The sequence below is a fragment of the Meriones unguiculatus genome, chromosome 10 (genome assembly GCF_030254825.1).
Source record: "Meriones unguiculatus strain TT.TT164.6M chromosome 10, Bangor_MerUng_6.1, whole genome shotgun sequence".
In the NCBI taxonomy this organism is placed as follows: Eukaryota; Metazoa; Chordata; class Mammalia; order Rodentia; family Muridae; genus Meriones; species Meriones unguiculatus.
Genome location: NC_083358.1, coordinates 83,668,980 through 83,682,366, shown reverse-complemented (window position 1 = coordinate 83,682,366; position 13,387 = coordinate 83,668,980). Strand labels below are relative to the sequence as shown.

The window sequence follows — 13,387 nt, the reverse complement described above, 5'->3', positions numbered from 1 at the left end:
GCCTGCCCGTGGCTAAGTGGACCTCACCTGCCACCCCGCTGTATGCCACCAAGCAAGTGGTGGTAGAAGTGGTAAGAGCAGGAGTTATGGAGAGAGGGTTCACTGGCAGATGTAACAGGACATTGTTAGGTGACACCAGTTTTAGTACAGGGGAGACAGAGCCTGCGATCTGAAGGTAAAACTGAAACACACGTTAGAAAGGAAGCAAAGGTTTAAAGACTGGGGCTCTCGGGTGGGATAAGTCCTGTGTTGGCAAGATTCCTTCCTTGTTTCCCTGGGTGGTTTTGACTGACCTACCTATGCCTTGAATGACTTATGTCACAGAGAGAACTGCAATGGACTCTGTATCCCATCCTGCTGTAGCCACCCTTTATTAATAAGCCCTAAGCTGTAAAGGGTTAGACAGAAGTGATTGGATGAAATTATCTTTGTGCAGTTTTTTGTTGTTGTTGCTCAAGTCAATACATTTTTGTAGTGGGGTAATAGATTCAAGGATGGGGAAGTCAGAAGCCTAATCTGCTGCTTGCCAGACTCCTGATCTGGGTAGCTGATTGCCCCCATTTGTCTGCCAATAAACACAGAGGAAGAAGTTTACTTCCACTGGGAGGCGTCACCTTTTGCAAGCCCCCAAATGTCTGGAAGGGATTAAGATCCATTGATGATTCACTGGTCGTTTCTTAAACCATTGTTTCTAAGCCCTCAAGCCAGATGAGGCAAACTGCTCACTCAAGGGGCAAGTACAGTTTGTCTTCGCCATGGAAACCCGAAAGGATCTGACTAGTTTTAAAGCTCAGCACTCCTGAAGTTTCATGTTTCTAACTAAGGAATCCTCACTTTGGTTTCCAAATTCAGTGTGTGTTTCTAAAACAGAGAAGGCCTTGCCATTTGGCCGAAGCCTCCCCCGCAGCCACTCTCTGGTCACCCCTTCTGTGAAGGAAACTCACTAATTGCTCTTTCTTTTTGCAGCATTTTAACGAATATTTCTGACGTCCATCAAAATATGGGCTACTGTCCTCAATTTGATGCAATTGACGGCCTACTCACAGGCCGAGAACATCTTTACCTCTATGCCAGGCTGCGGGGTGTGCCATCAGAGGAAATTGAGAAGGTGAAAAACTGTTGAGTATGACAAAATATATGCCTGCTCTGTGGAGTAAATCGTTTAGAGGCAGAAAACTGGGCTAACCAATTTTTTACACTACCCACCCATCCCAGAAAATAGTGACATCTATTATGTGCCAAGCACTGGCCCAGAATCTGGGGAGAGCAGTGAACAGGATAGGCACACACAGGAAATCCCTGCCCTAGAGTCTGATCGTGCAAGCAACATTCTGGAATTTATCGTGAGGATATACATGCCGCAGCACAAATTGCTTACACGCAAGGTCATTCATTGCAATTGCAACTACAAAATACTGGACGTCACCTAAACATTTAGGCGTAGTTGACCGTGTGGATACATGTGACAGTCTGATGCAGCTATAGGAAGAGAGTAAGGATGGTCTCTTCAGCCTGTTAGGGACTTGGAGCCAATGTTTTCTCATGTCATTATATGAGGAAAGGCAAGGTGTGAGAGTGAACACGTGGGATGCTACTGTTACTAAGAGTGCAGGAGAGTAAAAAGGCAGTTGTGTGGATGCTGAGATTTACAGGTAGAGCACAGGGAAAATGCGCCAGACAGTTGATTTGATAACAGGAAGAAAGGGGAGTGAAAGCAAGACGGGCGAGAATGATGCTTTTCCGAGGCTATCCTTTTGTTTAACTTTACAATTGTGTCCATGCTGTCCAGATTCAAAACCAAGACAGAATCAGTAAGAATAAGAAAAAAAGTCAAAACAGAAGAAAAGCCTAGTGTTGACTGTAAATCAAAACACATGAGCCTATTTTAAATAATCATGCAGATGGTGAGGTATCTATCTTTAGATGTGGACAAGGTAGACTGGGACAAAGCTCTTCAATTTCTGAGCTATTTTTTAATATATATATTTGCCTTTTATATTGGTATGGACAAAGTAATTTTGAATAACTGTAGATACATAATAGAATTGAGTAAACAAATGTGTTGATGTTTGGGGAGCTAGTTTCTTTCATAGAGGAAGTATCATGTAAATTTAGAAAAAGGAAAAAGAAGGAACATATATCTCAGTGGTAGAATGCCTGCCTAGCACACACAATGCCCTGGGTTCAAGTCCCAGCACTGAAGAAAAAAAAGAAAAGAAAAGAAAAGAAATATATCCTTACAAGTCTCAATATCACACAACATTAAAATGTGCCAGTAGAATCTTATTACCATGATAACTTACAAATCATTGAGAGAAAATAAAGCATTTATAAGCGTATACTGTTATACAGGTAAATAAACACAAAAGAGAAGATTCTCTGTTTACAATCAGCACTGAGTACATAATGTATGTGTGCTCATATATGCGTACATATGTACATATATTGCAAGCAAATGAGGGCTGACTTGGGGGCGTCATAGGGAGGATCTGGGGTTGGAAGATCATTTTGCCATGACCATATGTCCCGAATAGTTTTTATGAGACCTTGACACAGGCTAATGCCATCCGAGAGGATGGAACCTCAGCTGAGAAAACCCCTCCTTTGTACTGGGCTTCAGGCAAGCCTGTAGGGCACTGGCTTGATTAGGGATTGATGGGGAGAGGCTCCGTCTCATGGTGGGTGGTGCCATCCCTGGGCTGCCAGTCCTGGCTTTTATAGGAAGCAGCCTGAGCAAGCCACGGAGAGCAAGGCGGTAAGCAGCACCCCTCCGTGGCTCCTGCGTCAGCTGCTGCCTCCAGGCGCCGGCCCTGCTCACGTTCCTGCCCTAAATGCTTTTGATAACAAACAACAGCGTGGAAGCCTGGATGACATGAACCCTTTCCTCCCCAGGTTGCTTTTGGTCAGTGTTTCATGGCTGCGATAGAAACCCCTAAGCAAGACACCGTGTTAAAGACTGGATTACACAACAATCATCAGCAGATAGTTGAGGAAGTTTTTAAATGAGAAATGAGGCATTTTATATAATTTAGAATAACATATGCATAAGTTGCTTGTTGGTTTCAAAGTAGGTATGTAATTTTTCAATAAAAAAAATAGATGACATGTTAATTAGACGGACAAAATTAATTTTACATAGCATGCTCCCAGATACGATATTCTGGAAGGCTCCAACTTTGCTTATGTAGAATCTTGACTGACAGAGTACAACCTGAATCTTATCATTAAAAAATATAAAGCAAATTCTGAAAAAAAAAACACAAAACATTCCTTTTAAAAGAAGGTGAGAAAGAGGGAGCTACACATGTTTTGAATATCAAAGTCTGTGGAAATGTTAACAGTCCATCACCCTTTTAATTTAAAAGAAAGAAAGAAAGAAATCTGTCACCTCTGACCTGGGAAGTACAATAATGACGATTTACCCCACCGCTCTCCCCACTTACTACAGCGCCTGGCTCAGGAGAGATGCTCTGTAAATATTCATTAGATGCACCGGAAGGTTACAGATGTGACCCCGCTGAGTGGTGGTAGAGCCAATGGGTTTGGAGGGTCTTCTCTAAGAGACCTTGGAAATCTTAGTGACAAATGTAGTCTTTGGAAGGCCGAAGTCTCTTTCCCAGGGGGCTGCAGAAGTAAGGAAGCCACACTAGTGAGACCAAAGGTCCGGAGTGGAAAAGTGACCTCCTCACCTTCAAGCATGGGCTGATGAGGACGGGCCAGCAGGTGGCGCTGCTGCGAGAGCTCTGGGCCCGGCACAGCCTTGAACTGTGCCTGCGCCTGGGGCCTTAACTTGATCATCACCCATCAACTGAAATTTCTTCTCTTTCGTAGGTTGCCAGCTGGGGCATCCAGAGCCTGGGCTTGTCCCTCTACGCTGACCGCCTGGCAGGCACCTACAGTGGAGGCAATAAACGGAAGCTCTCCACAGCCATAGCACTCATTGGCTGCCCGCCCCTGCTGCTGCTGGTGAGGGCAGAAGCCTCACTCCGGCTGGGTTGCAGCTTTAGAAAAGACAACAGTTTGCTTTTGTCTGGACTGCTCGCGCTTTGCCCCTTTTAGGCAGACTGGCCCAGTGTTTGATCGCAGCGCAGTCTGGCCTTCAGTGCCTGGGAAGTCTCTTGAGGAGCCCGAGCCCGAAACTCAGAGTGGAAAAGCTCTGTCAGCTCCTGGGAATGTTGGTATCTGGGTAGGAATTATGATGAGGAAGTCTGTGTGGACCGGAGCATTGACTCGAATCAGAGGCTCGGGGGACCCTCACATGAGTTAGACCAGACTAGCCTCCCTGAGACTATGCAGTCTGTGTTTTAAGAGGACACAGGACATAGAAGGGACCGGAAAAGTTACTTGAATTATCTCCCTCCCCGACCCTTCCTAAGGCTAATTCTACTATAGCCTTTATCATTGTTGTTTTTGTTGTTCTTATTACACTATTTTTATTCCTATTGTCTTGACCTTAATTCACTCACGGCTGACGTGGGTCCACGGGTGTACGCCGTGTTCCTGTACTCTCCCACTGCCCTCCTACCCGCTGTGTCCTATAGCTCATGGCTCTGCCTTGCTTTCTGGGAAATGGCTGTGCACGTGTGTTAGCCCGGGAAACATGTAGTGATGGAGAAAGACCAACTCCTAGTCCATATCGTCCCGTTCTCTCTGCTGCCCGACAGGATGAGCCCACAACAGGGATGGACCCGCAGGCTCGCCGCATGCTGTGGAATACCATTGTGAACATCATCAGGGAAGGGAGAGCCGTGGTTCTCACCTCCCACAGGCAAGCGGTCGCCAGGGAGGCGGGGGGGGGGGGGGGGGGGGGAGGGGAGAACGTGCTCCTGCCTTCTGCCTCACTTCCTCTCTTCTGCTTGATAGCATGGAAGAATGCGAGGCGCTGTGTACGCGGCTGGCCATCATGGTGAAGGGCACCTTTCAGTGTCTGGGTACAATTCAACACCTCAAGTACAAGTAAGCGGGGGTGGGGGGTGGGGGGTGGGGGGTGGGGGGGAGAGCACGCCTTTTACTGCATTCTATGGGACCAGCCAGGCATCGAGGGCATTTGGGACACTTGCTTCTTCGTTCCACGGGCATTAGCTAACGGTGGCTGGGCCAGACTCTCTAGAGGCAGATGGGGAAAGCGGATGAGATCTTCTCTGCTGGGTTGATTGCTTGCGGTCGGAAGCTCCTAGGAGTCTCTGGATAGGAGCATTCTGACTGGGACGTTTGCAGAGCCTGACTAAGATGGGGGACGGCCTCCATCACTGATCCAGCATCAACCCACATTTCCCTTCAGATTCAGGAACTATAGCCTGCTTTATGAGATTCCACAACCAATGCAAGAGTGAATACGAACCAAGCTTGAGAACCAACTTTGTATCTGATTGAGTTTTAAAAAAAATTACCATATGTTATATGACAAACTAGTTATACCTGTAATCTTGAGCAAGATTATCTTGTATCCATAAACTTCTAAATGGTTGCAGATAATTCCTTATTCTTTAAAGTTTGTTAGATAACAACTTATTAAAATGAGATTAATGTAACAGGCTCATCTTTCCTTGCATTCTAATATGCCTGGAAAAGAGTAGCTTTATAGTTGTCACTCATATATTTAACCTACTTATCAAGAGCCCAGAATATAAGCTATCAAACTAGCTGGTGAAAAGGACAAAGAACCTAGCTTATCTGTGCTGAGATCCAAATCTTGGGGTGTCCATGAAGCAAGTTACATGGAAAACACCATCTTTCACTTGGGTCAGGAAGGAAAGACCTAATATATAAGATGCATTTGGCAAGTGGGTACTTGACCCTGATTTCTTCAGTAGCCACCATGTGAATGCTACACAGATATCTATGAGGACATCAGCATGTGAGGTCACCAGACCCATGTCAGCTGTTCCCCATGCCCAACTACTAGAGGACATCCTCCTGATTTCCCTCTCATTCCTCACTGTCCTTATGATATGAGAGGTAAGGGGAGAGTGTTCCCATGTGGAAAATGACCGATTTCCTGGAACTGAAAAGCTAATAGCATCTTACTGTAGACACAGGCCTAGTTCATAAAGCAAGTTTTAGAGTAGACTTTAACTGACACACTGTACCAGGTATAAGTCTCCACAGTCTCCAGCCACTGACGCATACATTTCCTGGTAGACCATCCTTGATCCACATAGGGTTACCAGCAAACCTAACGAGAAGGGAGAAGCATCATTGTTAGCCTGCTTTATATCCCTGTAGCAAAATATCTGAAAAAGAAAACCAAAAACAACACATCAAGACGGAAAGGCTGGCTGGCCTCATTGATTTGGGCCTCAGGCAGACTGTCATGGTGTAACAATGTGTTATAGAGAAGCCTGCTTACCTTGGTGGATTCCAGGAGAGATGAAGAAACACACACACACACACACACACACACACACACACACCTTTTAAGGACATATCTGTTTCCTCCAATTAAGCCCCACCTCTAATGAAATCCTTCGTCGATGAAGTGAGAGCCTCTCATGACCATATCATTCCCTAAGTTCCTATCTCTGATCAGTACTGCACTGAGGACCAAGCCTTCAATAAAGTCTTGCATGTATATAACATATCCAAACCACAACAGAGGTCAACGTCCTTCAGGAACTTTCCTCAGGACATGGTGCCTTCCCAAGCCTTTGAGTGCTCCGGCCATATGTCCTTATGGGTGTGCCTGGGATTTCCACCAGTGGCCACAACCACCTTAGATTTCAGCAAGTGTGTGCATCTGACTTCGCCACACAGACTTCCAGAAACTGATGCCAAAACCCTTTTCCACTCCCAGTTTAAATATGTATGGAAGGTCGATGCTGTGGGCTTTTAATCCCTATTATGCCTGATGAGTGTACTCTTCTAACAGTACCTCACCTACTGGGCACTTGCTAGGTTTGGAGACGGCTACATTGTCACGATGAAGATCAAATCCCCGAAGGATGACTTGCTTCCTGACTTGAATCCCGTGGAGCAGTTCTTCCAGGGCAACTTCCCGGGCAGCGTGCAGAGGGAGAGGCACCACAGCATGCTCCAGTTCCAGGTCTCGTCCTCCTCCCTGGCCAGGATCTTCCAGCTGCTCATTTCCCACAAGGACAGCCTGCTCATCGAGGAATACTCAGTCACCCAGACCATGCTGGACCAGGCAAGTCCACCCAGGGGTAACATGGAAGGCAGGCAGGATGCCTTCAGCTCTAACACATTGTTGGTCTCCGTCCCTTACAGTAAAGGCTGGCATTTCAGAAGTGTTTTTCTAACAATATGTTAGTCATCCACAATCTTCACTGATTATTTTTACTTCATTTTTCTTTCTTACATGTTATTTCATACCTGCTGGCCCATGGTGGTAGCTGTTTTCTTTTTCTTTCCAAATGAACTTTTTCATGTGTAATTTTCAAGGAACAAGATAGACATCTTTAATTGTACAGCTCAGTGAGTTTTGATAAACATTTGCTCTTTATTGGTATGGATGTGATGTTTGTGTGTGTGTGTGTGTGTGTGTGTGTGTGCGCGCGCGCGCGCGTGCGCGCGCGCCCGCGCCTATGCATCTGGAGGCCTAAGGTTGATAGGAATCCATTGCTTTTCCTCCTTTTCTTTGAGGAAGAGTCTCTCAATCAGACTCAGAGCTTTCCAATAACAATGGAGCCAGCCCGCTCCAGGGATTTCCTATCTCCACCGTCCAAGACTGGACTTAGAGTTCACCATACTTACCAGGCACTTATGAGGGTCCTAAGGGTCTTCACACTAGCATGATAAGCATTTTAACGGCTGAGTTGTCTCCATAGACCATCTTTGCTCTTTGCATCTTTTGTCACTGAAATGCTGTCTACCAAATACTGCATTCCCACTCTTTTTCCCCAGACAGTCCCTGGAAATTACCATTGTACTTTATTTTTGAGGGTTTTGTTATATATAATCCAGGACTATATATAAACTGTTTCAGCTTCCCTAGTGCTGGGATTACAGGCTTGTGCCACCATGTATGGTTCTTTCTCATTTCTTTCTTTTAAAATTTAAAATTTTTGATGTCCATATCTATCTATCTTTATATATCACTCTATATATTTATCATCTACATATCATCTATCTACCTAGCTATCATCTAACTATCTCTACCTATTTATAGAGATAAAAATACACACAGACACACATTACTAAATATATACAAGTTCAGGTCCTTCTACTCTCTGTGAACCTCTTATAAGTGCAATCAAATAGTACTTGTCATTTTTTTATGATTGCCATAATGCCCCAAAGGGTTCACACCCACAATGAGTCGTGTCAGCCCTTCTTTCTAAGACTGAGTAATAGTCACTATATCCACGCTGTACTTATATATCTATTCATTCATCAGTAAACATTTGATTTTTTTTCCTGGGTCATTGGTGGTTGTTTTTTTTTTTTATTTCAATTTTTTATTTTTAATAAAGATCCTTAAAGACAATCTGTAAAGCAGTGGAATCAGGCAAGTGTCTACCTCTAGAGGAGCTCTGTGCTTTCTTGCCACCCTTAGGCAGGTGACTGTCACCTTGGACTCCTTCTGCAGGAGATGTGGCCACATTGCTTATGGAACAGAGGACACAGCAGGGAGCCGTTTACTTTACTCAGAGTCCAGGAAGCAAGCCTTGTCCAGGGCACTGCTGTGCAGGCTTGTGGCAAGCCACGGAAGGAAACAAGCTCCACCAGCCTGGCTGTCCATCAGCTGTGGGAGACACAGACAAAGCACATAGGTGTTAGGGCCCCATCTTTCTGGAAACAACTGCTTACACGTCTCCTGCCTGCAGGTATTTGTGAACTTCGCTAAACAGCAGACCGAGACCTATGACCTCCCTCTGCACCCGAGAGCTGCTGGAGCCAGCTGGCAAGCCAAGGTATTTCCACTGCCTTCTCTTAACCACCGCTTAGATAGGGCCTCCGCTCAGGGGCCTCGCTGGCCCACTGCACCTGAGGTCCTCTGAGGCTCAGACGAGGCTCTACAGAGAGCCTGCCCTTGCCACATCTCCACCTGCCCCCGTGGTGCCCCAAATTCACCTTGCTTGGTCCCAGCTGTTCTCAATTAAACACTTCACAGAGTAGCTGAATTGGCTCCCTACTGTCATCTGAAAACCATTTGGATGGTGTGGATGAACCATGCTTTAACAGCATTTATTTGTGTGTATTCGTGTGTGTGTCCAACTCAAGTTGTCAAGCTTGAGGCACATGCCTTGAGCTAGTGATACCAGCTCCCAGGCCCAAGGATAATTTTGGAAGGAACCGTCCCACACAATTTTTGCTAACAGTGCAAAAAACAAAGATCTCTAAACTTCAAGTTGTAGGAATAAACGGGGAAGAAAGAATACTGAAACCTCTTAGCTGCTGAGATATTGACAACCCATCTTGGTCACACCTTTGATCTTAACTAATTGACACTCTGCTTCAATGGTAGACATGTCTGGTTAGAGCCAAGACTTGGACCGGTTTTAGGAGGCAGATTCTTTGTTCTTCGTGGAAGTATCAAGATGGAAAAGGAAGAAGTCATAGAAAGTGATAAAAGTGCCAGGCTTGGTAACTCATGCCTTTAATCCCAGCACTTTGTGGGCAGCAGCAGGCCGATCTACAAAAGGAGTCCAGGACAGCCAGGTCTCTGTTACACAAAGAAACCCTGTCTCGAACAAACAAACAAACCAAAACCAAAAAAAGAAAGTGATAGAAGGTGCGAGTTTTGGTCCAAGGTAATGCCCGGGATGGACTTTCAGTCCTGCTGGGCAGGGCACAGTTCCTTCATCAGGAGTATACCCACTTCTCAGTTTTCTACATCGGAAGAAAGCTAGAGAAAGTCCTGATGCCAGTAGCAAGCCAGCTAGGCTTAATCGTAAGACTTTACAAGGACAAGTAAAGTAACTCAGCCATTCCTTCCGGACTACTAGACAGCAATTCAAATCAATTCAGTATTTTTTTTTTTTTTCAAAAGAACAGATATAAAAAGCTTTATTTCCCATAAAATTTCTCCTGCCAACTAATTTCTTGATTGCAAGAAAAATCAAATACAACTGAAGAGCAAAGCATGTCTTTCCAAGGTCATGCTTGCCATGGCTGCTTGGCAAGGTTGAATCTGTCTTCCCATCTGTCACCATCCAGAGAGCCCAGAATGTCCAGAATGCCTGTCCAGGGTGGCTTGCTTTTGCCAATCTTCTAGGTACTAGCTCTCATTTCAAGGTCTTGCAGTTGCGGTTGATACAGGTTGAAAATTATTCTTTGAGAGTCATTTACTGTCCGCGAGTCCTTTTTATAACGAAGAATACACAGATGGGAAAATTATTTCTAAGAACTATCTGTGGCTCCTTCCGCATACCACATCGTGCTCTTTATTTATTCATTCATTTATTTATTTCTTATTTGTTTGTTGACTGGATCTCACTGCGTGGTCCAGGCTGGCTCCAAGCCATGGTCTTCCTACCTCAGGCACCTGAGTGTTGGGATGACAGGTGTGTGCTGCCAACAGCACAGTCCCTCCTACAGGGCTAACACCAGATAACCTCTGGACCAGGCCATGGTCTGTGGTCTGGACTGGTCAGTTCCGACTTTTCCCCTTGTTGGCTGTAATCATGTTACTGTCATGTTTGTCATCTCCCTCCCTCTCTCTCTCTCTTTTTTTCTTACCAGTGTTTAAGAACCTACTATAGCACATTGGTTAAATTATTATTTTATAATAAATGTTTTATTCAAAATCTAACTCTGACCTCATGACATACTATCTTTATAAAAGTTCACAGAAATCCTTTATATGATTATATATATATAATATAAATATATATATGGATAGGAATTAAGTTCTTATCTACATTATACCACTTAAAAATAATTTTCCTTAATGTACCCTGAAAAAAAAGTAACAGGTGAATTTTCTCAAGGCGATCTAAAGAATATCCCCAGCCTTCTCTGAACAAACAGGAAAGCTAGGCTTTGGGAAAGTTCAGCAGACTGATGGCTTCAGAGCTCCTGGTTTTGAATAGAGACTGAACAGATGTTTTGTTATTTGGAAATCTGCTTATCAGGGATGTTTTAAAGCTCTCCAAAGGACCCGGTCTTAGGAAACATCTCTTGAGATTTGGCTTTATACATCCTCACAATCTTTATACATCCTCACGGAAACAGTTGAGCAACAAGGTCTTGGTCAAAATCTGCTAAACAAGTGGATCATTTCACTCGGATCACGTTTGCTTTAGACAATCAGGAGGCACTCAGCACGGTGTCTGCTTCTTATTTTCATACACAGAGGCTCCCCCACATCGTGTTTATCCCTATGTGTTTAAAGTACCTACAGCCTTGACTGAGATCCTTGAACCATCTCAGAGTCTGTGCTCAGCCTTACATGCCATTGTTGACTTCTGCCTGGCAGATATGGTACACACCTTTAGTCCCAGCACTCAGGAGGCAGATTTCTGTGAGTTCAAGGCTAGCCTGAACTACAGAATGAGTCAGGGTTACACAGAGAGAGCCTGGGTGGAGGTGGGGAATCAGTAAGAGGTCATATGTTTAAACAAGAGAATTGGGCAAGCTAGACTTGAAAGGCCCACCTCCAACCCTTCCCCCCAACTGCCCCATCTCCCAGCTGCTATTGGGTCAGGAAAGTAGCCCACAATTTAAGATTAGAAATTAGATGTTTCTAGACAGAAAGGTTGAATTAGAAAAATGTCCATTCCCCCAGGACCCTAGTACTACAAGGGTCTAGGTTTGGTCCCCAGCATGGGGAGTGGGGAATGTAGTCTCCAAAGCATCCACTGGAAAGAGCACCAAGGGTATAGCTTCCTTCTAAAGTGTAAACACACACACACACACAGAGGCATGCACACACAAATGGCATGGATCTCTGAGCACATCTGGTCTGCTCACTCCACAGATAAGAAATCAAGGCAGCCTGTAACCCTGGTGGCCTGATAGGATCCCTGCTCCTTCAGTAGTGCTCCCTCCAGAGACTGACAGTGGCTACCCTTTTAAACCTAAAACTCTACTGCCCCAGGAACCCAGGATGAGAACTGTTCAGCCACATTTCTGCGGGTCTGATTTCCTTCCATGTTGCTTGTTCCGTCTAGCTTCAAGGCAAATCTGGGCGGCTGGAGACCCAGGAGCCTTTGCCCACATGATCACCTGAACAACCGGCTAATCTGAGCAACCCCAGCGCAGCAGAAGATAGATGCACGGGGCACCCATGGTGAACTGGAGGAGGCTCTTCCAGAAAGAAACCAAAGCTCACTGGCTCACGGGAATTCCTGATGACAAAACTGACCTACTGGAGCATGGCCACCTTTTCACCCAGACCCCTGACTAGTGGCTTTGGCCTTAGCGTCACTTTCACTCTAAGTGGACCTTGCTTTTGTGGAGTGGGATGGATGGAGGTGTGTGGGTGTTACTTGGGGGAGAGAAGTAAAATGCGCTGTCCTCTCGAGCTACTCCTCTCATTAATCTCCCCGCAAACACAAGCTCATTAGTGTTCAGCACAGTTTCGGGCTTTCTCAGATGGTAAGTGCATCTTAAGTTGCTGTGAGCGTCCATGAGAGTCACCCACACAGTCCTACCAGTCAAGGCAAAAACTCTGCAAAACTGCAAGTGAATGGGATCATTGTAATGTCACACGTCAGAATCTTCATAGGGTTTAAGGAAAGTGCCCATCTGGTAATGCATGTAAGCTCTGTCCACATCTACTCTCTGAAGGTAAATTTTACATCATTTTTGCTCAGCATATTTGAATGTGCACCCTTCGGATACAATTAGGACAGGAGGAAAGGGGACACGAATGAGCAGGGGTGAATCTTGGAGGATGATCACACCTAGCATGTCCTTTTATAGAAGCTAAGGCCTTGTTACAAAATGCTAAGTCTCCTCTGTTTACTGCTCTAGTTGGCAGTGTGGACCTGGAAGAGCAGGGTCTAAAAACAAGGTGGACTGAAGTCTCATGCCATAGCCCCCTTTATTCAGAGCATCAGACAGTTTATACTCTGAGGGTTAGGAAGAGTCGCCTGAGCCAGGTGTATAATCACAAGGACAAGCTGCACGCCACAAAAACATGTTTTTCCGTAGACGCATATAAACAAATAAGAACTGTCAGCGGTAATGAATAATCTAAAGAGAACTCACTCCTATCCGCTACACCTGGGAGGGGCATGAAATCACGTTCCAAGAGCAGCCCACTTCAGGGAGGAACGGAGATTGCAGGACTCTCGTCTTGTTCATGTGGAGTTTTCTCACGAGGTCTCAGAAATCTCCTCACACAGCTTCATTCGTGGACTGTTCTGATGCACCCCATGGTGTTAAGGTGTGTCTTTGCTGCGGGGGTATCAGAAGATTACGGCTAACATGGCTAACATCAATCAGTTCACATCCAAACGTACCGAGATTTAGAAACCAAATC

The 13,387-nt window shown here is 45.3% G+C and overlaps 1 protein-coding gene across 1 annotated transcript in view; it reads left to right on the top strand.

The window, feature by feature from the left end:
* Positions 1-12,424, top strand: part of Abca4 (ATP binding cassette subfamily A member 4) — a 104,616-nt gene extending 92,192 nt beyond the window's left edge. The window contains exons 40-46 of the mRNA XM_021645014.2: positions 967-1,108; positions 3,832-3,966; positions 4,665-4,768; positions 4,864-4,956; positions 6,895-7,144; positions 8,784-8,870; positions 12,072-12,424. Coding sequence (XP_021500689.2) covers positions 967-1,108; positions 3,832-3,966; positions 4,665-4,768; positions 4,864-4,956; positions 6,895-7,144; positions 8,784-8,870; positions 12,072-12,122 — 862 coding nt within the window. The 3' untranslated portion in view covers positions 12,123-12,424. The remainder of the gene's footprint in view (positions 1-966; positions 1,109-3,831; positions 3,967-4,664; positions 4,769-4,863; positions 4,957-6,894; positions 7,145-8,783; positions 8,871-12,071) is intronic.
* The last annotated feature ends 963 nt before the right edge of the window (positions 12,425-13,387 follow it).